Here is a 26569-nt window from a genome sequence, read left to right on the forward strand (position 1 = left end):
AAATTGATATGATGGTGACAGACCTCGATTTTCGTGAATAGCTCGCGTAAAAAAGCACAGATTGTGATGGAACTTTCAGTCCCCCCCCCCCCGCCTTCCCTTATTAATAAATATGAATATATTCCAGAAATGTCATGGCCCTGACTCAAATGGCCTTTGACCTGTGAGTTTATAAAGTCACAGGTTGATATATTGATATATCAATACCATGTCTGGCCAGAACAGTGATTTGGCGTGTCAGCACCCATGTTATACCCAATTATCTGCCTTTTTTGTCATTAAAAGTGTCAATATGTGAAGCGCTTGTTATACCATGGACTGAGGTGGCTGTGATTTGTGAACGTCACATTAAGGTCAGGTCAAGGCCATCGACCATTCATGACCTTTATTGACTTTTTGAGTTTCATGACTTTCAGGTCATTTTTTAGCCGATGACATACCTATTTACTATATAGCATTTGTCCTGGGGCTGAATTAGTTTTTGAGCTGATGTCTCAACACGCGGTGGATCTATCAGTGAATAAAACTTCTTAATAACCCGCGCCGTGCTGGGGGGGGGGGGTGTTTTTATGCCCCCCCCCCCCCCATCAGGTTTTTCGCGAATATCTCAAAAAACGAATTTCAGACCCGGATCATTCAAGGTCAGGTCACCAAGTAACATCAAGTGACGTTACCTCAGAAAAAGCTTCAATTTTCGCTATAACTAGCCAAACCAATTGAACGATCGCTTTGAAACTTTCAGCGATTGATAAAGAGTAACAATATGTATAAAATGTATATCTCGGGATTTCGATAGCTGTGACCTAAGGTCAGGCCAATTTTGGGACCTCTCCATTATAAGTCAATGGGAGAAATTGCCCTCTGGAGGCTAAACCGTTGCCCTGAGGTCAAATCTGAGAACATAAACCAGAAAGAGCGTTAAAAGGACTATCGAATGCGCTTTTTCGCGACGCTGTAGCGCTATTGGTTCCCGAGTTATGTGCTAGTTTTTTTTTCGAAAATGGTTGAAATAGGCAAAATTTGACCGATGATGACCTTTGGCGACCTGACTTTTGACTTGACCCAAAAAAATGACCGATGTATTTTCTTCACTATTTTGACACTCTTTCGACTGCCGCTTACCTGCATGTCGCTATGTGGCCCAGGAGCCTAGTTAGACCCCCCAGCCCCAGCACGGCACGGAGAACTTGGGCTACCAGCACGGCGCGGGTTAATAACAGTCGGGACTCTGATCCTAGGGACTCTGATATGCTTTCATGACACGATGTTACTTAGTAGGGCATTTATTTGTACCAGACGTTAACCAGAATCAGATCAGCGACCAGTGAGCCGACACGTAGGCCGGTGGACCAGAAAAGAAAGGACGTTCAGACAGTAGTTCAGACATGGACAATGGACATACAGCCAAATATTGACCAAGACTGTGACAAGCCGACTAGCCAGAGTCTAGACGGACGGGTAGGAGGCCTGGGTGGCGATGCCGCACTGGTTGCTGCCGTCGCGGGTCATCTTGATGTAGCCGCTGTCGCCCCAGCTGGTGCCCCACGAGTTCTTGACGAGCCAGTAGCCGTCACCGTAGCCGACCGCCAGCACGCCGTGGTCGAGCAGGTAGTGGAAGCAGCGCGACTCGTTGTAGATGCCGCCTGAGTAGAACTGGAACGAGATGTGCGAGGCGTCGATGGCCACGGCCACGGGGCCGACGTTGGCGACGGCGTCGGCCAGCGCGTCCTCGTCGCCGCCGGCGATGTCCGTGTATCCGGACACGGTGGCGGCGTACGGCGGCGTGGCCTGGCATGTGCCGTCGGCGGCCGTGTACGGGTAGGAGGCCTCAGTCTGGACGCCGCCGTTAGCCTTGATGTAACTGTGGGAGACGGCATTCGGTGTAAAACACGGGGATTCTGCTGACGCTAGGGACTTACATGTAACGATTTACTAATTCTGTAAGCAAGACATGGTATTCCTCTGATTACCAGCCATGGCGTGCGTAAGAAGAATGGTTTCTTTTACTCGTAAAAAATATTACGATGCGATTTGCATTCAATGGTTCCAAAAATAGATGGTATTACCTAATCCTATAATGTGGCCCACATTCAATTCTAAAAGATAGTGATAAATGGACGTACGTCATCGAAGCATGCACTTCTTATTGTATAGGTTCAAAAATGTGTTGATCAAAGTGTCATATTGTGTTCTCTTTTACAACTTCAATAAATACACAGCCAAAGTTGTACTTCTGCACATAAATAATCGTCCGTAAGAACTCACTCGAAGGCCTGGTCCATCCAGCCGCCGTTGCAGCCCTGGTTGCCGTAGGCCCACGAGCAGTCCATAATCTGCTGCTCGCTCAGCGATGTCAGCGAGTTACCGGCGATGACCCAGGCGCCCTCCAGGGAGCCGGTGGCAGAGAACGACCAGCACGAGCCGCACTGGCCCTGGTCCTTGACAGGGGTCACGGCACCCGACTGACGCCAGTCCTGGCTGCTCGGCAGAGCCTTGCCGGTCACCTGGTGGGTCTTGTGGGGAGTGGTGCTGCCCATCTTGAGACCCTTGTACTGGCTGCTCCACTCCTCGGTGGTCAGGTCGGCGAACTTGTTGAGCGCCACGGTGAAGGTGTGCTTGCCCTCGGCGTGCTCCTTCATGTGCTGCTCGATGTAGGCCTTGTTGTCGGCGTACACCTGCGCGGCGAAACAACTCATCAGCGCCATGTGTATTGTGTATGCATGGGAACAGCGCGAGTGCTTTTCGGGAGAACCAACAATGGGCTTGATAGCACCGGTAGGTATGTGTGCATTGACACTCGGTGTAGATTCTATATGCTTAGCTAGTTAAAAATGAAGCAGCTACGGGCAAGTGTGGTTCTATGAGCTGTCGTAATTACATATTTTTAGACAGTGACAATTTGATAGCTCATTTTGCGATGTTATTACGAGCGAGCGAGCGCAGCGAGCGAAGTGAGTCTTTTCAATATACCTAACGGAAAAATCTCAGTATGAGCGGCCCGGCCCGGCCCGGCCTGTAACGCTTTTGAGAGGCTTATATCTCAGCAACCGCTGGACCGATTGGCCTGCGGTCTTTTTTGTTGGGTAGCCCCATCCCTTCTACCCCGTAATTGACTACTTTTGATACATCTCAGTGACCATCGTCGCACGTGCCACGTGAAAAGTCAAGGGTGTTCAAGCTCTTTGCAAAAGTAGTGATTTTGAGAGGCTCATATCTCAGCAGCCGCTTGGGCGATTGACTTGCGGTAATTTTTGTAGGGTAGCAGCATCCCTTCTACCCAAAATAGGGTACTCTCGATGCATGTGGCTCACCCCCAGTGCACGTGCAAAATACAACAATAAGAGGTGCCAAATTTGTTCCCATTTCAGTAACTCGGTAATTACAGGGGCGATTTCGCTAAAACTTGGCATACAGGTAGGCGCCCACCAGGCAATGCATTCCCATGTGTTGCGGTTAGGGTGTTACTGCACGTGCGCACGTGCAGGGGGCGTTTCCAGATCTCGAGAACGGCTGGGCCGATTGCGCTCAAATTTGGTACACGGTTGGGAACCAGTTAGTAGGGTGCCGTGCAAAAGTCATTTTGGACCCGTTTGCACGTGCGCACGTGCAGAATGCCGCTTCCAGATCTCAGGAACGGCTGGGCCGATTGCGTTCAAATTTGGCACACCGCTAGCGACCGGTTAGAAAGGTGCTATGCACAAGCCCGTTGGAAGTACCCTATCGCCCTTCCGCACGTGCAGGGCTCACTATCTCGCTCGCTCGTTCTTCGCCCAAAAAGGCGTTTTACTGGTATAGAATAATCTCTGCTCATTTTGCGATGTTATAAAAAATCCAATTTCCATAGATTTGTATGTAGGCCAGATGTTCGCATACTAACAGTTACCGCTAACGTCGGATGCGTATACCTTCATCCTGTAGAACTCCTCGATGGGGTTGGCGTAGGACTTGGCATGCTTCAGCTTGAAGTTGTTCCACTCGGACTGCTCCACGAAGGAGGAGGCTGCTCCAACGAGCAGCACGAGAATGGCGGCGCGCATGGTGGACGACTGGAAAAATCGCCAGATTTCTAGCTGAGCCGCCCATAACAGTAGGTACATGACATGATGACATTTGGGATACTAGTTAGCTACTGGGATGCTTGGATTCAGGTTGGCAGAAAACCTTGAATTGAAATTGAAGAACGTCCCAAAACGTTTCCATTTGAAACCATGATTTTCATGTCACGACCAATAAGCCTATTCAGATGTTTCCCAACGCAGCTTATGCTTACCCTCTTTACTCGTTAAAATGAAGTCAACTTTCTACTCGTCTATCAAAACACGAGCGAACAAAACGAGCTGAGATCCAACGATGGAAAACAACTCATCCTAATTCGAGATGATTACAGGCCGCTTTGCTCGCAGCGCAAAGCAAGGTAGCTCTGACGGTCGTAACAACATATCAGAGACTCTGGCTGGACTGGTTGGATGATGTTTCAAGTAGCTCGAGGTTCGAACTTACCTGGGATGACCTGGTAGACGAACAAGTGACGAACCCGATTTTCTGCCGACCGTTTTATACTGTAGAAGACGTCTAGCGACACGGGGGCCAGGCATGACTGTGAAGTTCTTATCGCCTGGGTCGGCGTCAGCTGCGTCCCTTGGGCGACGGAAACAATTCACGAGCTAAGGGAGTGGACGCCGAAGAGTGTCGACTCATGGAGCAACTGCAACTTTGCTGTGAGACTATTTTTGACTTTTCTGAACCTCGCAATGTCGATACCTATTAACCGGTAGGTATATTTGTCATGGACGTCTACTGCACGTTTGTCAATCGCTCATCCTCTTCCTATCTTATCTAGTCATCTTCCTCTTAATAAAAAGCACGCTTCAGATGAAAGGAATATGATTCAAAATGGTAATTTATTGGCAGGGTATATTGAATTAGGTTTATATTGAATTAGATTTATTACGGAGCGAGCGAAGCGAGCGTAGTCTTTCCTTCCCGAAATTTCTAAGTATGAGCGGCCGGCCGGCCGTGCGGACGCTTTTGCGAGGCTTACCTATATCTCAGCAACCACTTGACCGATTTACACGCGGTAATTTTTGTAGGGTAGCTTCATTCCTTCTACCAAGTATTGGACTATTCCCGATGCATGTGGGTGACCCCTTATGCACGTGCCACGTGCAAAACGAAGAGGTGTCAGTTTTGTAATTGTTGCAATATCTCGGTAACTACTTGGCCGATTGCGCTGAAAGTTGGCATGTAGGTAGGCACCCACTAGGCACTGCATACACTGTAAAAAATGTTAGCACAGTTTGAGTTTTCTGACTCACTTTAACGATGTGTTCAAACAACTAACTTGCTAATGAATCCGTATTTATCGAGTAATTTAAACCTTATTGCGAAGCAAAACACGGTTAGTCCAAATCAGGATGAACTAGCTCGGAATCCCCATGTACAATGACACTGTTCGAGTAATCGCCATGTATTCATACCCGCAATTGGCGGACACTGTGTTCCGAAACACGAATACGATTTTGTGGAAGCATCTTTGCGCACGGTTCTACCGTGTTGAATGACACGTTGCCGTGTTTTACCCCTCTGCGTCGAGTTTAAAAACCCGAATGGGGTTATTTGGGCCGCGATCTTGAGGGACATTAACACCAATTAACACTGTGGGTTGTTAACTTACTCGGTTCAGTTTCGCGCCAAATGCAGCGCCGCGTGGGCCTCAGTCGCCATCTTTGTGCGATCCAGGGAGGTCGTGTCTGTGCTGCGTGTGACGTCTTGTTGGTAAGTACAAGTGATACTTGCTCCAAATTTTTCTTAGCAATAACATCAGTGATATTAAATGCCTTTTAGGTGTGGTTACATAAATATTATCCGTGTAGCGTGGCGTTATGGATGGAAAGGAGGAGCCCTCGGCCCTGATTCTCATTCTGTCACTCCACCACTGGTGGCTATGTGTGCGTTTGTAAACATGCTACTTACATGAATAATTTTGACTGTACCTTTTCAACTTTTGCTATGTATCTACCAGCTAGTTATAATTAGTCTGCCTGGTTTCTCTCTTGCCTCTCTCTCTCTCTCTCTCTCTCTCTCTCTCTCTCTCTCTCTCTCTCTCTCTCTCTCTCTCTCTCTCTCTCTCTCTCTCTCTCTCTCTCTCTTTCCCATGGTATCTCCCTCTGCTTTTCCATTTGTCTGTGGATAAGAAGTAGGTATACATCTGTTTGGCTGCGAACTGACACAATTTATTTATTTCAGAATATGGCTCAAGATGAGCAGAATGAAGGTCAATCTCGAAGTCCCACAGTCAGAGCTCAAGACTGTCAGGCAGGACTTCATTCCTTGATGAATGCGGCTCAACTGCTAACAGGATAAGAAGGTATTGTCCTATTTCTGCCGATTTATTATTTCACATATCACAAATCACAATTAGTGTCTGCATGGGACTCTGTTGTGTTGTATTTTAGTAGACTAGGATTTTGCCTTCTATAATATGAAGCCGATATTGAAAATTAAAATCACATGTTTAACATATTTATTATCGTCAAAAGCATAACCGATTACCCAAATCCGACGAGAGCCCGGGCCCGCTCTACCCCTGCGCTCTCCCTCCCAAGGCCCCTCCCTCCTCTCTCGTCCCGCTCCCGTGGTCAGCTGTCCCGCTGTCCAAGCGCCAGGCCGTTGCCATAGCGACGGCTGACTGCCTCCTCCGGCGGACGGATCCGGACGCCGAAACTCAGCCGTCTGTATTTTGATGTGCATTGGCTATTGGGTTGATCAGGGTTGATGTTGAACGTTACCGATAATAGGTATAAACTATAGAGTCGATGGTGAACTTACCTAATCGCCAAGTATGTGTTAGTTTATAAACGTTGGCCTTTCGTGTAGAGTATAATGGCAGGCAATGGCCATTTAGAGGTCAAGGGACGGTCACTTCAGTAAAGGGTGCAAGCTTAACCCGCGACGCCCGCGACCCGCTGAGGAGTGGGAGGCACCCCTGTTGTTTCTCGCTGATAACTCAAAAACGGCCGCGATTTTTAACTCGCCGATTCTAGTACTTCTCCGGACATCAATTTCACTCAACTCCTAAAAAATGCGTCCTAGGTCACCTCGGGTCATGAGTTATGGGGGTCCAACTGAGGTCATGTTCGGACATTTTCCGTCTAAAAAATAAAAAAGTCGTTCACGGGAATAAATCACAAAATAGATTTTCAATCAAGAGACTCAAAAATCGCACATTAGGTACAAAATGCATGGCAAAGGAAACTGCTACCACAAAATTTCCGAAAAAAATATCATGATTTTGATATTTCTACACTCAAAACTCCGCCAGGTTTTTTAATTTAGGGAAGTTAAAAACGGAGCATATGTCGGAGAGATCCTTATTCCTTATTGCCTTTACAGGGTGTCTCAAAAAAGTGTCACGGTTTTGAACATCTCCCGTTTCGTAACCATACACATCCTAAAAATTAACAAAATATGTGTGTATAAACTGCCAGTGATATATGTAGTTATTTGCAAGACTAAAAAATAAAAAGCGACTGTTCTTGTGACGTCCGATTTTTTTCAGCACTTGTTAGGTACTGAAAGTAGTCTAGAGTAATATCTACGATACTTGCCCCTCTCTCCCTGACTAAATAGGTATCAACGTTTTGTCGTCTCTTTTAAATGATAAGTCACTTTAGTAATAAAATGTTTGTCATTATAAACTGCTACAATTTGACCTTGCTTGCCGTCCTGTGATGTCATAGGTCAAAGAAAAATGACGTCGAGGAGACGCGTCGAATAACCTATAAGTTGACCCGAAAAGGTCAACTTAAAAATTTGACCTCAGGTCAAGGTCACGGAAAAGGTCATGTTGCATGTCATTCGATTCGTATTGTCAAGCTGAACACATTCCTGGTGTTTTCAGAAACTGTTTGAGACGGTTCGTGACCTGAGATGACCTCAGAGGCATTAAAGGGGTCACAGGTGCAATTTTCCGGTTCATTGTGCCATGTTCATCTGTGTCCCGATGTTTGAGGGTATTTACGGCCAAAAGAAGCGGATTTCAAGTTTCTTCCATTGACTAAAAGTCAGTGGAGGGTCACAAAATCGACCTGACCTTAGGTCACAGATATCAAAATTCCGAGAGATGCAAATTGTTCATACTGACAAGCTCATGCAATAGCATGAGTTTCAAACTTCTGGGATGTACGAATATACTTTAGAAATGACTGAATCACAAAGTTTAAAGAGGCATGATCACTTAACCCGCGCATGACTGGGGTATTTTCCATAACGCGAGTGACTGGGGGGGGGGCTCTCCAGAGCCCCCCCTCCTATCTCCGAAACTACTGGGCCGATCGTCAAAATTCAAACGGCATCTGATAGCCCTGGAAAAACTGTCGAGCGAAACCTATTTTAATTGACCTCGAGGTCACCGATGACGTCACAGGTCAGGTCAAAGAAAAAATTATCGACATTTTTGCTAGTTCACAATTTAGGCTCTGACCGCCGGACCGCCGGTCCGATCAAGCTCATTTTTGGTTTACGCACTCCTTGACGGATGCCTTAGATACCCTGAGGGTACCGAACTTTTACTTTGAATTTTTAAGGTCAAGGCCAGGTCATCCTAGGTCACGAAAATTGTATATCATGTATCGGTCACGTGACGCAGGTTTTATGGTCCATTTTACTCGTAGATTTCGAATATAGTGTCGTCTGTGTCATTTGAGGTCATTGTCAGCTGAATTTACCGGAGGTCAGGCCACTTTCAGGTCAGAAAAGGTCAAATTTTGAAAATGAAATTTTTCAACAAAAAAGGTGCCTATCAGATGCAGTTTGAGCTCAGGAACACGATGGTGCCAATTATATTGCTGTACGACGTCAAAAACGTACTGAAAATGGATTTGAAAAAAATATAAAATTGTAAAATTTTGACAATAATGCAAATAACTTGGCTATTTTTGAAGATATTGGGCTAAAACTTGCAAAGGTAGTTCATCAGGGTGTGTTCTATCACATGTATTCCGGTTTTTGCGAAAAGTCAAAAACTTTTTGAAAAAATCAAAAAATATATTTTTTGTAATTGTAAATACATATTTTTCAAAATATTCCAATTTTTCAAAATTCGAGATAGCAGTTTAAAAGCTACGTGTATTTGTAGTCCACTCATGCAAAGAAAATGGATCTAGCTTTAAAACTGAGCTCTTGAGAGCGTTTGCCGTAATTCAGTATTTTGCATGAAAATCGGCCGACATGACGTCACTCTGACGTCATTTCCGGTTAAACTATGGTAGCTAGAAAGTTGAAATTTTAACACAAGGTGTCAAATTGATGCCTCTGAGGGTATCGCAAGTTTCGTGTTGATCCGTCAAACAGTTTAGAAGATATTGCTGAAAAACGTGAGGGGGGCTCTGTAGAGCCCCCCCCCCCCCCCAGTCATGCGCGGGTTAACTTGGCCTGTGACCTGTTCTTATGTGACCCGGGATCGAAAATATTACTCACGATGTAAAATTGATGTATTATAAGCTATACCAAGTTTCGCAGCGCTGCTCGCCGAGTTTTTTACACTCGCAAAAAAACTGGCAGGTGTGGCCAACGCCCCCCCCCCCCCCACCCCCCACCCGTGCGAAGGTTAGGGTATGTATCATTATGCCGTTCACTCATGCACTTCGTCAATTACTAACATTATTTCTTTCTTATTTCAGACACGGACCGGGAGAAGTTGGACGCTTTTTAGAATTTCCTCTCGTACCGCTAGTGTCATGGGTGGAGGGGAGTGAGGCTGCCATCTCCGAAGACAACACGCCTCTGAGTGTGCGCCTCCTAGTTTGTGCGGCAATGTTCCCCGTGTTCAATGAGAAAATTCAATGCCCCAGCGCTCAGAACTCCCAGCTAGTATTGACGCAAGAGCTCTCCCAAATGTCGACCGGAAAGTCGTTAAAAAAATCGTTGCGACGACCGCGGCTCGACAAGCTGAGGACCGCGCCAGTGAATGCATGTGAAACGGCACCTCTACTCTCTCATCGCCAGGCCCAAAGACGTGTTGTTTATAGGTGTCTTTCATAATACTAGTGTTGCTGATCGCGGAGGACCACTGTCCACTGCTCGTCCGCCGTGGCGTTACTTCTGATGAGGCTCAGAGCGCATGTGTATTGTTTACTGTGAACAATCTGTTGAAATATATAATGAGTAGATCTGTACTCTGAGACTTAATGAACTTGGCTAACGAGGATGTGTGTTAAAGCAAAACGAACTGTGTTACACGCCTCAATAATTATGTGGAATGAGTTGTATAAATGTATACTTCATGTCGATTTATTGCGGTTAAAGACGTTACCTCTGTTTAAACGCGGCTGGGCCTGTTACAGCCCCGTTTGCGTCAAAGAAGGTACGTCTTTCATCGCAATAAGTCCACATGAATTATATATTCATATATTCATTCAACATGATCATTGAATCGTGTAATGCAGCTCATTTTGCGTTAATATACATTCTAAAAGGAGGTACTGGACGGGAAGTATATGAACACGAACCGAGCTACGAAACACGTCACACGTTTTTGGCGTGCTCAATAACATCTTACACTCCGATATGTTAACACCATTTAGGATTCCGCAGCGATATTAAGCAGAGCACAGTAACACGAGTGTAGCTAATTAACACATTACATGTTTAATGCGAGTATTGTAGCACGCCTTTCGATACACTAGAAAGTCAATGACGAGTTATCAAACTCGTAACACGTCTTTAGCGAGTAGCGGAACACTACAAACGACAGACTTAGAACTCGTTCTAGTGTTACTTAACACGGCCTTTCCGTGTAAGATAACATCACTAAACGTGTAACATCACACGGTTATACCGAGTCGTTTTTGTCCATATAACACGAAACGTGTTATGATTTTTTACAGTGTATCCATGTGCCAGAGTTGGGGTGCTGCTGCACGTGCGCACGTGCAGGGGTCGTTTCCAGATCTCGAGAACGGCTGGACCGATGGCGCTAAAATTTGGTACACGGTTAGGGACCAGTTAGTAGGGTGCCGTGCATACGTCAGTTGGGACCCTTTCTGCACGTGCGCACGTGCAGGGTGCCGCTTCCAGATCTCGAGAACGGCTGGGCGGATTGTGCTCAAATTTGGCACATCGCTAGAGACCGCTTAGTAGGGTGCCGTGCACAAGTCAGTTGGAGGTACCCCCTCGAAATTTCGCACGTGCAAGACCCACCCTCTCGCTCGCTCCGTTAGTCGCCCCAAAAGGCGTTATACTTTACTGTAGAATGATAGCCTACAAAAACCAACGAGTCGAAAGTGAACTAAAGTCGGAAGTTCTAAATGGCTCGTTTTTTTGCGCAATCTCTTGTTAATGATAGGTAATTAGTTAGATGAACATGAGCATTGGGATGAATAGCAGGTCGAGAGCACATCGCATGCCTAGCATTCGATTCGGCGAGTCAGTCTGGTCCCGATTGAACTCGCGCCGGATAGATGCCCGGACCGGTGCTCTGCGCACATACTTTAACTTTCGCCCCAGTGGGGGGGGGGGGAGGCATATGTTACCAACCTGTCGCGTTTTTTGCGTGTGAATAAAAACCGCGGCGCCGCGCCGCTTGGGGTAGCTTTTGGTACATCAATTTTGGACAATGTGTGAAATTTTTGACCCCAGGTCATGTCAGGTCAGGTCACCAGGTCAAGTTAACTGACCAAGCCTAAAAAAGTTTGCAATCATGTCCAGCCTGCAGTGTTTGTCAGAAAGGTTTCAAACTTGGTGGATTGCATGACGTTATGGGCGCCTACAATTTGTAGGTATATCTCGGATTTTTTATATCCGTGACCTAAGGTCAGATCAGTGGCGTGACCTTTCCATTACAAGTCAATGGAGAAAAATGAAAATGCCTCTAGATCCGTGTGTACTCATAGGAACAGTCCAAATATTTCAGAATCACAATGATTTGGACGACCCGTGATGACCAAGGTGTCGTTTTTGCTGATAGCCTCTAGAAAGGTCATCCGAGGTCATTTGAGGCTACAAACAGATTTTTGCCAATAACTCGCGATTGGAAAGGGATAGAACGCTGGGGATGGTCTCATTGTGTTTGTCTTGTTGAGACGCATCGACTGATATGCAACATGACCTTTTCCGGTCAGGTCATGACCTTGACCTGAGGTCAAATTTTGAAGTTGACCTTTCAAGGTCAAATTACAGTTCATTCGACGCGTCTCGGCGAGAGGAACACGATTCTGACAATAGAAATGTCGTGGCTTTTTTTAGCCAAAAGTTATTGTCGAAAAACTCTTTTCGTAAAAACAGCTATTTTTGGAGTTTTTGCCCTCTGGACAGTGGCGCGGGAACCGGGGGGGCTAGGGGGGGCTGAGCCCCCCCAGCTTTTCGGCTGAGGGGGCTCGTAATGCATTTGAGCCCCCCCAGCTGGAGGAATCGAAATCGGAAATCTACCAACACAATTTCATAGATTCATACATAGGCGCGGGAACCGGGGGAGAGGGCAGTGGGGGAAGCTTGCCCTCACAACTCTGGGGCCGTGGGGGCGGTGCCTCACAACTTTTCATGAGGCCAGGAACCGTTGGGGCAGCTTGTCCTCCCCAAATTAGGGGTTGTGAGTCACAAAGGAAGAAAGCTTGTGAGTGAAAAATCTACCTATTTTACTGACTCGGCAAGTCATTTGGCAGCTTAAAACCTTTATTCCAGGTTGCCAAAACGGTAGTTTCATCACTCAGCTGAGACGGAATGCCTCACTTTTTTGCAAATATTTTCTTCTTTTTTTTTCGTTAAAAAGGCCAAGGTCTGAAAAATAAGTGGCCTAAAACCGATGAGAAAACTAGATTTGGGGGTACCCTAGGTTGATCTCTATGATGGTTCAGCCCCCCCAGTCTGAAAGAAGTTCCCGCGCCACTGCCTCTGGAGGCTAAACCGTTGACCTGAGGTCAATTTTTATTTAACCTTATCGCAAGAACAGTTCAAAAGCTATCGATTGCTTTTCCATGCGTTTTTCTAGCTGTCATAATTCCCGAGATAAATGCATGTTTTCTGAAAAATATTATGACATTTGGCAAATTTTGACCTTTGATGACCTCTAGTGACCCCAATACTGCTCTAAGATGAAAAATGACCGAAATACTTTCAAACGTACGCATTGAGAGCTATCGACTGCTTTTTACCGCGTTTTTTCTAGCCCTCTTCGTTTTTGAGTTAGAGGTGGGTGGTAACATATGCCCCCCCACTAGGGCGAAGTTGGCTGAGACCGCCACTGGGGCGCGGGTTAACCCTCACCCGTAAACGGTGTTTTGCCACCTTCGCCCATGCAGGGGGGGGGGGTTGGTGCGACCCCCCCCCCCTGGCGTTTGAAAACGGAGCATCGTAAAGCTTAGCGGAAAAGACCAACGGATTGCTCTCAACGAGATCTCGCGATTGGTGGTATACTTTTTGGTCCTAGGTCAACATTTGACCTACTTATGACCGGTCAAAGGTCAAATTTTCGGAAAAATCTAACTTTTTCATATTTCCGCGCCGATTGCGGCAAAACGGTAAGAGATATCGACTTGAAACCTTCACTATCGTGATCCTTGATCAATTCTCTATCGTTTGGTGTGTATTTCGATGTCATAACTCTAATGATGATGCGTTGGGAGCATCGGAAGTCTGCAAGGTCATTTGGGCATTGGGTCACGTCAGGCGTGTGACGTCACTGACCTGACCCTGACCCAAAATGAACCACAAGAAACAACCGACGATGCCTGAAATGGATAGCAAATTCGAATTCAGGGCATCAAAATACCCCGAAAAGGCATACAAGTGCAAGAAGTCATTACAGGTCAACCGAGGTCACTGACCTTACCTACCTTGACCTTTAGTAACCTTCAAAATGTCAACGGACATTGTGCCAATGTCAAATCAGCCAGTTGTGATTCTAAAACAATCCATCAGTGTGTCAGGTCAGTCGGCATTTATACCAATGTGAAGCAATCTCCAATTTAGCGTAAATCTGGCCGGAGGTTGTTCCCTTTATGACGTTATAACTCCGTGACCTGACATGACCTTGACAAAAAAAAAATACCAAAAGTTGCGCAAAGGATGCCCCATAGGGTACTGAAAATTTGAGCAGGCTATTTGAAACGGTTCGGCGTGTAGCTAAGAAAAACCTTAGGGGGGTTGCACCAACCCCCCCCCCCTACATGGGCGAGGGTTAAGAAGAATGAAGAGATCAAAAATGTATACAGGGTGTTTCACTAAAAGTGTCAAAAAGTAAATGCTTATTAAAGATATATAGAATATGCAAATCACGTGGCTGAGCACGTGGCTTTGTTGCAAATTTTTGGACATTTATTATTTATCCATTTAAGATATATTTTACACTCATACGGAGCGAGGGCAGGAGGCCAAAGTTACTAGTCATTTTTTCCTTATGCAGAACAAGAACAGGTTATTTACACCGCAACAGGAGCGGTGGATTACACTTACATACGTTTGGTGCCATCAGAAACATTGAAACCGTATGCCGACTTTTCAGGAAACTTTTTACTCTCTCACCTCGCTACGTTCCAGATTATAAAAGTTTCAAAGGGCTTGTTGAGAGGTTTAAAAGGGTTCCTTCGATGCCGGTGCCAGTCCAAAAAAGGCGGGGTTGCCCCCACCTCTCGGCGGAAACCGTTGAGAAGGTCAGGGTCTTTTTGAGGGCCTTTGAAGATAACAAGAAACTAATTCCAACATCAGAAATAGCCAGGGCCTTACAAGTTATTAAAATCAACCACTGTAACGGCTGTAGCCACCAGGAACTGACTGGACCAGAAGCTCCTGGGCCGAATAATCAGCTGCCTCGCCGCCCGCCCCTGGCCAGCGCGAAGCCCCGTCTGTCACCGCTAAGCCTCTGGTTTGGTCAGTGACTCAGTAGCTCTCGCAGAGCTGAGGAAGACTCAAGTCGCATCACTTCGGGAGCTGAAGAGCACAATTCAAGGCTTTGCCGACAGTCTGGACGCTGAAGATGAAAACGGGCTGTGAGGCACCTCCGGACACGTGCCGAAACGGTGCATCAAAAGAAGGGGCAGAGGTGTGGAATAGGTTTGAGTGACGGTGATATCGTTTTTATATATTCAAATGTCCAACAATTGTGGATGAAATTATATGCAAATTTTCTTAGAAACATTGTTATTATGTGCATTATGACCTTTTACTTTTTGACACTTTTAGTGAAACACCCTGTAGGGGAAGGTGGGGTAAGACGGCCCAGCGGGGCAAGACGGACCACCAGCCCTCCCGGCTGAACCGCTGCTGGTATCTACTGCTTTATGCCTTCACTATGTTTGTTTTCCTTCGTAACAATGGCCACCTTGAGCTCATGCTGCTAGGATGCATAGCTTTTGAGTTATTGAGAAAAATGTTGTTTTTCGTCAAACCGATCTAATATGAGAGGTCTACGGGTGATTCAATTACGGCGCCTTTCTTGCATGATTAGTTTCTATTTTGCACTTAACTGTGAAGAACAAAGTTATAAACTTAGTTATAGTCACACTTTAGGAAAGGCAAGGTTTTGCAATGTTGGGTTATTTGACATATACGTCATGATAATGACAGAATTTAGATTTGGGGCAAGACGGACCACTGTGGTCCATCTTACCCTGTGGTGGTCCATTGTACCCTGCATATGGAAAGTTCTTTTCCAAAACATTGACACAAGTTTAAGTAAGCTAATTTTTCAGGAAGGAGTCTTTGTTGCATGTGAGCCATGCATGCAAGTGCTCAGTTAGCATGCATTCATGCCAAACGACAATCAACTCACATGTTCCCAGCTTTTAGCTGCATTTCCATCACACATGAGTAAAGAATAAAGGCTCATTTTGTTATTTTACCATTCTGGTTACTTTTTCTTACAAGAGTACAGAGCAGAAGTGTAACACACATGAACGGATATCAGGCACTGCTGGGTGGTCCGTCTTACCCCACGTTTTTTCTTGTCTGAGTTTTTGACATGTCCCTCTTTAAGAGCATCCACCACCTAGATGTCTTTAATTTGAAATTTAGTCTTTACACATATCAACAGAGGAAGGATTGAGCATTCCGAAGACTATAAATAATATGAATTACGAGAGCAGTGTAGCAAGATATGCGGCCTCAAACCTTAGCTGGTCCGTCTTACCCCACCTTCCCCTAGGTGTTATTCAAGTTTGACGTCATGACACAATTTTAATGAAGGTTCTAGATCTCGTGCGGGAACAGGAATAGCACCATCCGATTCGTCGTGAAAAACTGCATCAGATAGACACCCTTTTTGGTCTGAGTAATCCTCAAAATTTGACCTCACTTGACCTGACCTTTACCTGACGCCGACCAGACCTTCATCCAGATATGGTCCGTTTCACTTGTTAAGTACGTCCATTATCTTCTATGAATAAAATGTCCCATAACACTTGCGTCGCATACATCTTCCTATTCTATAGTTCGCCTTTGGTAACCTGAGGGTATTATTATAAAATAAAATCCGAGCCCGCTGCGAATTTTATTCCTGATTCTAAGAAAAAAAGGAGCCGGATGATGCATTTCCAATTTCCATCAAGCACGCATGCTTTTTTTGTAGCGAGAAGCTGTTTTCCAGGGTATCCGGGAAGTCATGGCGCTTTTTAACATTTCTGAAAACAAATAATGTCTGCTTCACAGATGCTCGACAGTAGATCAAAACAATGATCAGGGACACCAAGCCACATAGTTACTTACGCTAAGTACTCCGATTTAGTGTCGTCTGTAGCTGACGACAGCTTCGGCGCGAAGGTGGAAGCGCCTGCATGTTTTGACGATGCAGGGTATTTTCAGGTCCTCCCATGCTGCCATGCTGCGACTCCAGGTTGGGATGAGAGGTGACCTAGAGCTTATTCTACAAAACGCGTAGCTCGCATTAGTCGAGTGGGTTAATGTTGAGAGAATAAAGCGGCCTAATCTCATTTCGTCAAGGTGATCTGGTCCACCGAGCTCCTCTGTTAGTTTGGCTTGAACGACAGCGGCGTCGTTGGAGGGCGCTCCGTGATGTTGAAATGCAAAGTGACCCTTAGGGCCAATAGCCTTGACTCTCGGGTTGATGTGCGCGTCCACGAACCCCTCGTGGACCAACCTGTTATTCATTTATTTGACACTGACGAAGATGATGGAACATTTTTGTCCATTGCAGACCCCTGGATTTTCTTCGATTGCCGCTTAAATGCTGCTGCGTTTTCACTCAACGGTTTTGACATGCCGCGGTCGTACCGGTCTGAATAGTTTTTCTAAGAATTTTCCGAGTCGGAATAAACAGTAAGTTGCTCAACCATGCGCCGAAAATGCCGCATCGCGCATAAAACTCGCGACTCGTTCAAGCCGCACCCGGCCGCCACGCGTAGGCTTTCAGAGACAAGGCGCACCTTTGCCCATTTACCCATCACTAAAAACGATTTCAAAGTCATATTTACACGACCCATAGCTGAGCGATCAACGAGATGTCATGTCTGTGGTGATTGGCTGAATGTCCAATAATCATAGTTCGCGTTAGACGGCGTCTAAAAGAGGCGCCAAGACTTTATGGACATCCTGTATTTGCAGCTAATGGCTCGATTTATTTTATGATGGCCTCTGGCCCTGACCTTGACCTTTACATGGCGTGTGCAACGCTTCTTGTCTTGGTAGCCTAAGCACGTGTTTTGGGTAATCAATCTCCGTCCATTCGTTGCCAACTGGTCTCCAAAGCCGATGGTGTAGAAACTTGCAGTTTATAACCTTGACCTGACCTTGACCTAACCTCTGACCTACCTATGAAGGCAATAACTGTTTTGCTCCAAAGGTAGGTACGTCTTGCTGACTGCTGAGAGCTTTCGAACGCCGTTTTCCCCGTCTTTCTACGACCATCCGTCCGGAATAAGACACGGGGCAGAATTTGCCCCCCCCCCCTCCCAGCAGGACAAGTTCGGCTGGGAATAGTCGAGCGACGCGCGTTTTTTTTTTTTTTTTGGTGGGTGAGGAGAAGCCCTTTCGGTCTAACGAACGAGATAATTTCAAAGCCGGAAAGATGATAGGAATTATATAGGGGCAGACATTGGTCTGGGCGGGTATCCTGGTGACTCGGGGCTGAGCTCATCACGAGGGTCACCCAGCCCGGCCCTGACAGTCACCGAACCAGGCTTCTGGGTGAGCTACTCGTATGGGATAAAGTTCCGGTCCAGCCCGGAACAGGGAGTTGAGGTGTGGAGGAGACTAGGATTTGGCTTTCCTGAGGATGGAAACGACGTAACGGTTCGGTTAAACGTATGTATATCCGATATATGTAATGTAACCCAAGGACATGTGAATTTTAAATCTTCATACAATAAAAATAAAAAAGTAAAACATGATGACAAAATAATAAGTCTCATATCTTGACAGATCCATTGCGATCGTAAATATAGGTAAATCTAATTTGTTGAGGGGTCCAGTGATATCATAGATCATTTTGTAGGTAGGTACTCAATTTTAATCGGCACATAAATCCTGGAGGAACACTTATTCCAATTCGCAATGGGTCTATTTCGCAATGTTGTGTTAGAGATCTTATTACGGACTTACGGAGCGATCGGAGCGAGCGAAGTCTTACGTAGGTAGAGTAGCAGAAAATTCTGAGTATATGAGCGACCGGCCGGCCGGCCGGCCTTGGTCACACTTTTGCGAAGCTTATATCTCAGCGACAGCAACCACTCGACCGATTTACTTCCGGTAATTTTTGTAGGATAGCTTCATTCCTTCTAAGTTCTACCAAGTATTGAACTATTACCGATGCATGTGGGTGACCCTTAATGCACGTGCCACGTGCAACACGAAGAAGTGTCAGTTTTGCAGCAATTGCAATATCTTGGTAAGATATTGCTGTGGGTTTTTCGGGGTGCTGATCACGAATATCGTGTTAGTTTTGACCGATCACAGACGACGCCTTTAAGCATTTAGACCAGGTCAGGTCAGGTCAACCAGTAGGGGTCGTGACTAGTATTCGTAGTAGGTACCTACGTGTCAACTGCCTCCAACAGCTTCGTAACATGTTACGAAGGCACCAAAACTACCTACTTTGTAAATGTTCAAATGGCTGCTAGACAGGGGCGGATCCAGGAAAACTCCAAGGGGAGGGTCATGAATCGAAGTGGTGCCCCTACCTATACCCAAACTTAAAAACTCAACGGATTTCGTCCACTTCATTTTGGTGGTGCCCCCATTTTAAGTTTTTTTCTTTTTATTTTTTATTTTTAGTCAGAATCTTAACTCTTAGCCACAACCACATTTACCAATTGTAAGCAAGTATATATGAATGTGCTATGTGTACCTAAATATGTTGTGGACGCTGAGTAGTGAGTACTTACCAGGAACGTTATCAGGTAAGCAAATCGTTGTCAGTCCGACGAACTTGACCCTGGCGTCTAAAGGGTCTGTCCTTGACACTTCAGAGTTCAGGATTGTCAGGGGCACCAAAGTCCTTCCAGGGACACCACAAACCTGTCAGGGGCACCTACGGCCTTGTAGGGGCGCCACAGGCCCGCCAGGGGCACCACAGGCCTGCCAGGAAGCAGGGGCACCACAGGTCTAGCAAGTATACACGACAGGCCTGTCAGGGGCACAACGGGCCTGTTGGGCCCATGAGCACCCCTAGGGGCAGGGGCACCACAGTCCTTCCAGGGGCAACGCAGGCCTGTGAGGGGCACCAGCGGCCTAGCAGGGGCACCAGTCAACAAAGGCCTGCCAGGGGCACCACAGACCTGCCAGGGGCACCAGAGGCCTGCCAGGAGCACCACCGACCTCGCAGGGGTAACTTGGGCCTGTCAGGGCCCAGGGGCACCACGGGCCTGTCGAGAGGCACTTCAGGCTTTTCAGGGGCACCATAGTCCTCTCCGGGCGCAGGGGTAGCAGGGGCACCAGAGGCCTGCCAGGGGCACTACAGGCCTAGCAAGGGCACCACTGGTCTATCAGGGGCACCACGAGCCTGTCATAGCCAGGCATCTCAGGCTTGTCAAGGCCGCACCACAGGTCTGTGAGGGGCACCAGCGACCTAGCAGGGGCACCAGTCAACACAGGTCTGCCAGGGGCGCCACAGACCTGCCAGGGGCACCACAGACCTGCCAGGGGCACCAGAGGTCTGCCAGGGGCACCACCGGCCTCGCAGGGGCACCTTGGGCCTGTCAGGGGCACCACGGGCCTGTCAGGGGCACCACGGGCCTGCCGAGGGGCACTTCAGACTTTTCAGGGGCACCAGTCCTCTCCGGGCGCAGGGGTACCAGCGGCCTAGCAAGGGCACCAGAGGCCTGCCAGGGGCACCAGCGGCCTAGCAAGGGCACCAGAGGCCTGCCAGGGGCACCACAGGCCTAACAAGGGCATCACGGGCCTGTCAGGGGCACCTCAGGCTTATCAGGGCCCAGGGACACCACAGTCCTTCCAAGGGCACCGCAAGCCTGTCAGGGGCACCAGAGGCCTGCCAGGGGCACCACAGGCCTAGCAAGGGCACCACTGGCCTGTCAGGGGCACCTCAGGCTTGTCAGGGCCCAGGGGCACCACAGTCCTTCCAGTAGTAGTAGTAGTTTATTAAAGAGCCATCCACAAGACAAGTGGCTATTATGGCCTTCACGTCAATAAAATCGGATCATAACATGCAGGGTAAAATACACACTCACGATGTTACACAACCTAAAATATACATATAGCTCAGGATAAAAAACATCACCTGCACGGCATCATGATTAAAAACGCGTTCATCACGTGTCTCGTCTCGAGAGTAGGTGGGCCTTCAGGGCTCGCCTGAACCGCGGACCTCGCTGGTTCCGCACCGACATGGGCAGATCGTTCATGAGGTGGGGAGAGCGGTATACAAACCGTCGCCGGCCCGCCTCCGAACGGATGGGTGGCACGTGCAGGAGATCGTCCTGTCTGGTGTGCCGGACATGGCCATGATGGTCCCGGTTGAGGCAGACCTGACGGGCGATGCATTCGGGCTGGCTAGAGGAGAGGACTTTGTCAAGGAGGCAGAGGGATTGGTATTGGAAGAGTTGAGACGAGTCGAGCCACCCCAGCCTGTCTCGCACAGCTGACACGCGGTCAAACTTTCGTTTTCCCGCGATCACGCGAGCCGCAAAGTTGAGCAGCTTCTGGATGGTTGCGAGGTTGCCAGCGCTGCCGCTGCCGTAAACAGAGAGGCAATAGCGGATGTGCGAGACGGCCAGGGCGGTGACTATCTCGGGAAGGGTGTCAGGAGGAAGGAAGTGGCGGAGGTGGGATAGTGTTGCGAGGATGCCGCAGCATCTACGCGAGACAGCCCTCACATGCGCGTCCCATGACAGGTGCTGGTCGAAGACCACACCAAGATTTTTGACCTCAGTGCTGGGCGTCAGGCACGTGTCCTGATATCTGATTTTAATCGTCGGGAGGTTGCGCAAATTTTGTCTAGAACCAAAAGTGATGAGCTCGAATTTGTTTACGTTAACCTTTAAGCCGTTCGCAAGGAAGTAGTTGCCAAGAGAGGAAAGGGTGCTTTCCATGCGCGATGCAAGCGCTGGAAGAGCAGATTTAGGGCCGGAAACCAAGACCTGGGTGTCATCGGCGTACTGGATAACCAGTCCATCGGAGACGTACAAACTCAGGTCGTTGGCAAACGCGCAGAAGAGGACAGGGGCATTACAAGCCTGTCAGGGGCACCAGAGGCCTAGCAAGGGCACCACAGGCCTGCCATGGATACCACAGGCCTGCCAGGGGCACCACCGGCCTTGCAGGGGCGCCTCAGGCCTGTCAGGGGCACCACGTGCCTGCCGGGGACACTTCAGGCTTGTCAGGGGCGTTACAGTCCTGTCAGGGCCCAGGGGCACCAGGCCCGTGGTGTCCCTGCTAGGCCTGTGGTGCCCCTGGCGGTCCTTTGGTGCCCCTGTCAGGACTGTGATACCCCTGATAGGCCGGTGGTGCCCCTGGCAGGTCTTTGGGCCCCCGGGCCTCAAGGGGGGCCATGACCCATGTGACCCCCCTTGGATCCGCCACTGCTGCTAGATTCGAATTCAGCTAAAAAAAAAAACTAGCCTAGAAACATGTGTCATAAAAGGCTTGGAAAAGCCATTCTCTTCTTAGTTACGTCTTTATCGCCGATTTAAACGTTTAACGGCGGAATTCCTGTTACCATGGGTAAAAAGCACTGTTTCCCACTGAGCCCTCACATTGTTCGCGGGTGTTGCATCGACGCAGTCCTTAGTTTTGGCAACCATTGGCTGACCCTGGCCGGGTCAGCCAAAAGGTCACCAAACGGGTCACGCGGCCAGAGAACGTGCGCTCATATGCATTTAGATCACTGTACACAGAAGCGGTTTAGCAGCAGTTTTGCAGAACAGTTTGGGGTCAGAGGACTACTGTCTTTTTAAGGTGACGACGCTTTTTTCTAGGATAAATCATTGGCACTTCAGGCAGCCATGTATGTATATATACCTACATACAGAACCCAGTCCAAGCTGGGTGCCATTGCTGCAGGCAAGACGGTGGGTACTAAAGGTAGGTCCATATCTTCTTTCATGTCTAGGTATAAGAGCCAAGAGGTAGTAGGCCTGCAAGGCGCCTATAGGAATATCAATTTGGATCCATAACACGCAATTCGATTTACAGACACTTCAAAACACTCTAAAAAAACATCACCAATGGCGTTGCTCGACAAAATAAAAGTTTCCCACTGTCTGCGAAGGTCAGGAGCGATAGCGCGGTTGTGCTGCGCGGCCGGCACCTGCTGCGTCCCCAGCCGGGGCGCGATAGGGACGTCTGCCGGCCGCCTCTCCGTGGGAGCGCTGCCGGCCGGCGCACGTGCCCTCGTGCAGTCCAGGAGCACTGCGCTGCGCCACCGCCACTGATAGATGACGGTATATAAGCGCCAAGGGCGCGCATCCGGTAGGTTCTTCTCGTGGGACCCGACTTATCCGCAAAAGGTGAGATTGTTCGCTGTGCAACAGGATGTTCTGTTCCGTGCCGAAAAGCTGTTGACGAGCACTGACCATGCATTTCGCCAATATTTTGGGGGCAGAACGAATTAGTCCTGCAAAGTTTGTATGGAAATTAGCACCAAGTAGCCTCACAATAACCCGGTTTACATAGCATATTTGGCGAGGCTCTAGCTCGTTAATTTGGCGATAATTTCGTTGCAGTGGTCTTCAAATATTTAGAGGGGATCATTTTGTAAATTGGTAAGCACCATTGGCATCTTTTGCAACATCACGGACGGAGATATAAGCTTGCAACAAACCCTATGTAAACGCGTCTAATGCCACCGTTCTCAAAGACATTCGGTCCCGCATGGAGTCATTGGGAGCGTTTACCCAATTCCATCGGTCAATCGTGGGCATGCAGGTTGCCAATCGCAAAGTCGGGCAACTGCGTGTCTTCCAGTTGTTTGGATGGCCGAGTCAGACCTAGCACACGAAATGGCGACGAGGATGGGCATAAAATAGTGCGAACAGGCAAAACAGTGGAGGAGACTTAGAGGGATAAGAGTTGAGACTTATACCGAAAGTTGAGAGTGGTATGACAAAAAAGGCGCCTCGGGCGATGACCGTGCGATAGTAGGACCTTACGACTTCAACCTCAGCCGCCTAGGACCGTTCAATGCAGGGCGCAGCTACGACCGCCACTGATCATTGTAGAAACGATTGGGTGCAATACATGATGTCATTAGTAGAGGACAGAAATTTTGCCGGCCCCTGTAGTGATTCTACCTATACCATTCTCAAGATAAATAATAGACATTAGATAGTCCCATTGGGCGCAAAATGACCTTAGTAGTCGGCGCGCCCTAAAGCCCCAATTAACAAACAAACAAGTCCCATATGGACACATCTGCCGACTCAGATCTTGTGCGCCCGTCTGAGGCCGTTATCGGCCGGGGTCCGATTCACCGCCGCCTCATTTATCCGTACACGGTTTAGGACGCTCATCATCCCGTATGCATATCACCCTTTTTCAGCCACACACCATGCGCGCCGCCGTGCTCGTGCTGCTCGTTGGAGCCGCCTCCTCCTTCGTGGAGCAGTCCGAGTGGAACAACTTCAAGCTGAAGCATGCCAAGTCCTACGCCAACCCCATCGAGGAGTTCTACCGAATGAAGGTACGCATCCGACGTTAGCGGTAACGGTTAGTCAATAGTCTGCGAACATCTGATATTACATACAAATATTTGGAAAATTACATTCTCTATAACACCGAAAATGAGCCAGGATTATTATTTATAACATCGCAAAATGAACTATCAAATCGGCACTGTCTAAAAAATATGTAATTACAAAAGCACTAAGAACCAAAAATACCTGCAGCTGCTTCATTTCTAACTAGCCACACGTATAGAATTTATACCGAGTGTCAATGCACACATAGCGGTGCCATCAAGCCCAATGCTGGTTCTCCCGAAAAGCACTCGCGCTGTTCCCTACATACACATGGCGCTGACGAGTGACGAGTTGTTTCGCCGCACAGGTTTACGCCGACAACAAGGCCTACATCGAGCAGCACATGAAGGAGCATGCCGAGGGCAAGCACACCTTCACCGTGGCGCTCAACAAGTTCGCCGACCTGACCACCGAGGAGTGGAGCCGCCAGTACAAGGGCCTCAAGATGGGCAGCACCACTCCCCACAAGGCGTACGAGCCCTCTGGCAAGACGGCGCCGAGCAGCATGGACTGGCGTCAGTACGGCGTGGTGACCGGCGTCAAGGACCAGGGCCAGTGCGGCTCGTGCTGGTCGTTCTCTGCCACCGGTGCCCTGGAGGGCGCCTGGGCGCGCGCCGGCAACTCCCTGATCTCGCTGAGCGAGCAGCAGCTGGTGGATTGCTCCCGGCCCTACGGCAACCAGGGCTGCAACGGCGGCTGGATGGACCAGGCCTTCCAGTGAGTCACCCAATCATTCTGTGATGCCTAACTAGTTTCACTTGCGCAGAGCACGTGTGGACCGTACAAGCGTTCAGAACGCAACAAATTTAATATTTATTATTAGAAGTTAATTATTTGGTATTTAACCTGTATTTGATGATTGGTACAAGAGTTGAAATCTCGGTGTAAAAAATGTGGTTACCCACATATCTTGAGAATACGTTTTGAACTACAATTTTTTTTTTTACCCGAGTCACGAGTGACGAATTAAAGGAAATAATGAGGACAGACAAAACCCAAGGGCCCCAACCAGATCACCACACTGACCCTCCGTATCCAACAGATACATCTACGACAACGGCGGCATCCAGTCGGAGGCGTCGTACCCGTACGAGGCGCGTGACGGCTCGTGCCGCGCCTACGGCCAGAGCGTGGCCCGGCTCAACGGCTGGGTGGACATTCCGTCCGGCGACGAGAACTCGATGATGGACGCGCTCGGCAGCTGGGGGCCCGTGTCCGTCGCCATCGACGCCTCCAAGCAGTCGTTCCAGTTCTACTCGAGCGGCATCTACTACGAGCCCAGCTGCTCTAGCCAGTACCTCGACCACGGCGTGCTGGCGGTCGGCTACGGTGACGGCTACTGGCTCGTCAAGAACTCGTGGGGCACCGGCTGGGGCCAGAGCGGCTACATCTACATGACCCGCAACGGCAGCAACCAGTGCGGCATCGCCACCACGGCCTCGTACCCGTACTCTGTGTGAGCCCTCCCTTCTCCGAACCGGGGGCGGTTTGCGGTGAGATGAGAAATAAAACAGAAAGCACTAGTGTCGCGTGTGAATCTCTGAGAGCGATATGCAACTATGCTTGCGCCCATATATGCCTGTATACAATTTGTACAATTTACAGCACATACCGACTCCCTCACGCACAAAACCCACACTTAAATTACACATATGAAGAGCGCGCATATAGCCATACACCATCTGGTTAGTCATCGCCAACACTACTTATGCAAGCAAGTAACTTCACAGTTTTTGTCCTTCCTCTGTGGGGGACAGTAGTCCGACCTAGAAGGCAGGGAATTAAGGGCTTTGATGGTGCTCGAGCACCCCTTCACTGTCAAAAGTACCCCCTGAAATTGGAAAGTTCACATAGAATAATGATTCTTATTTCCGTGGATGTCTTCCGCTAAAGTAAAACACAATCGTGTAGACAGCAGAAATGCTGGGAAGCGCATTGAAGTTCGTTACTTTGCAGGAATTTTATGGAGCCGTTCAGACATCGCTGAAAAGCACCCCTGACACTTTCACAATGCTCCACCTGTGGTCCGAGCCAAATCTGACAACAGACAATATGTAGAACAGGGTCAAGAGACCTATAGAATGCTTATTTCTGCAACATGACGGTCCTAGATTTGAGAAAAAAAAAGCAACAGGAAGGCAAAATTGAATAGACGCTGAAAGAGTAAGCTACCGCACCTACGAATCGTTTGGTGTCATTCTAACTAGTCGCTCCTCTGCTGAATAGGTCACGATGCACGGCGTAAATATATACGAGTTAGCCTTTGCTGACCTTTGAAGGGCGGTTTAAGAGTTGTGAGGGCTTGTGAGATTATTAAATCCTGTAAGTTTCATCTCCCTCCCTCCCCGAATCACATACCACTGAAGTCGTTACGAAGTTTCGACATTTTCAGGCCCTGCAGCCGTTCCCTTATGACGTCTTAGGTCAGGGAC

The 26569-nt window shown here is 48.3% G+C and overlaps 2 protein-coding genes and 1 long non-coding RNA gene across 3 annotated transcripts; 2 read left to right on the forward strand and 1 right to left on the reverse strand.

The window, feature by feature from the left end:
- Positions 1-1267: 1267 nt before the first annotated feature.
- On the reverse strand, positions 1268-6613 carry LOC122388997 (procathepsin L-like). Its single transcript, XM_043380635.1, has 4 exons — positions 4501-6613; positions 3906-4046; positions 2266-2675; positions 1268-1861 (listed from the first exon to the last, which is right to left on the reverse strand). The coding sequence occupies exons 2-4, from the start codon at positions 4035-4037 to the stop codon at positions 1447-1449; spliced, it is 957 nt and encodes a 318-aa protein (XP_043236570.1). The 5' UTR covers positions 4038-4046; positions 4501-6613; the 3' UTR covers positions 1268-1446.
- Positions 5684-10175, forward strand: LOC122388998. Its single transcript, XR_006257892.1, has 3 exons — positions 5684-5775; positions 6247-6367; positions 9681-10175. It is a non-coding gene; the product is annotated as an uncharacterized LOC122388998 (long non-coding RNA).
- Positions 10176-22721: 12546 nt separating this feature from the next.
- LOC122389001 (procathepsin L-like) lies at positions 22722-25660 on the forward strand. The gene is made up of 4 exons (XM_043380651.1): positions 22722-22907; positions 23939-24079; positions 24445-24854; positions 25180-25660. Exons 1-4 carry the CDS (start codon positions 22836-22838, stop codon positions 25595-25597), a joined length of 1041 nt encoding a protein of 346 aa, XP_043236586.1. The 5' UTR covers positions 22722-22835; the 3' UTR covers positions 25598-25660.
- Positions 25661-26569: the final 909 nt, after the last annotated feature.

Source organism: Amphibalanus amphitrite, unplaced genomic scaffold (assembly GCF_019059575.1).
Source record: "Amphibalanus amphitrite isolate SeventyFive unplaced genomic scaffold, NRLGWU_Aamphi_draft 000341F_arrow, whole genome shotgun sequence".
Taxonomy (NCBI): Eukaryota; Metazoa; Arthropoda; class Thecostraca; order Balanomorpha; family Balanidae; genus Amphibalanus; species Amphibalanus amphitrite.

Coding starts and splice junctions, on each gene's coding strand:
- LOC122389001 (XM_043380651.1), top strand. CDS start 22,836: ATGACGGTATATAAGCGCCAAGGGCGCGCATCCGGTAGGTTCTTCTCG. Junction 22,908..23,938: donor ACCCGACTTATCCGCAAAAG/GTGAGATTGTTC, acceptor ACCCTTTTTCAG/CCACACACCATGCGCGCCGC. Junction 24,855..25,179: donor TGGATGGACCAGGCCTTCCA/GTGAGTCACCCA, acceptor CGTATCCAACAG/ATACATCTACGACAACGGCG.
- LOC122388997 (XM_043380635.1), bottom strand. CDS start 4,037: ATGCGCGCCGCCATTCTCGTGCTGCTCGTTGGAGCAGCCTCCTCCTTC. Junction 2,676..3,905: donor AGGAGTTCTACAGGATGAAG/GTATACGCATCC, acceptor TTCGCCGCGCAG/GTGTACGCCGACAACAAGGC. Junction 1,862..2,265: donor TGGATGGACCAGGCCTTCGA/GTGAGTTCTTAC, acceptor CGTCTCCCACAG/TTACATCAAGGCTAACGGCG.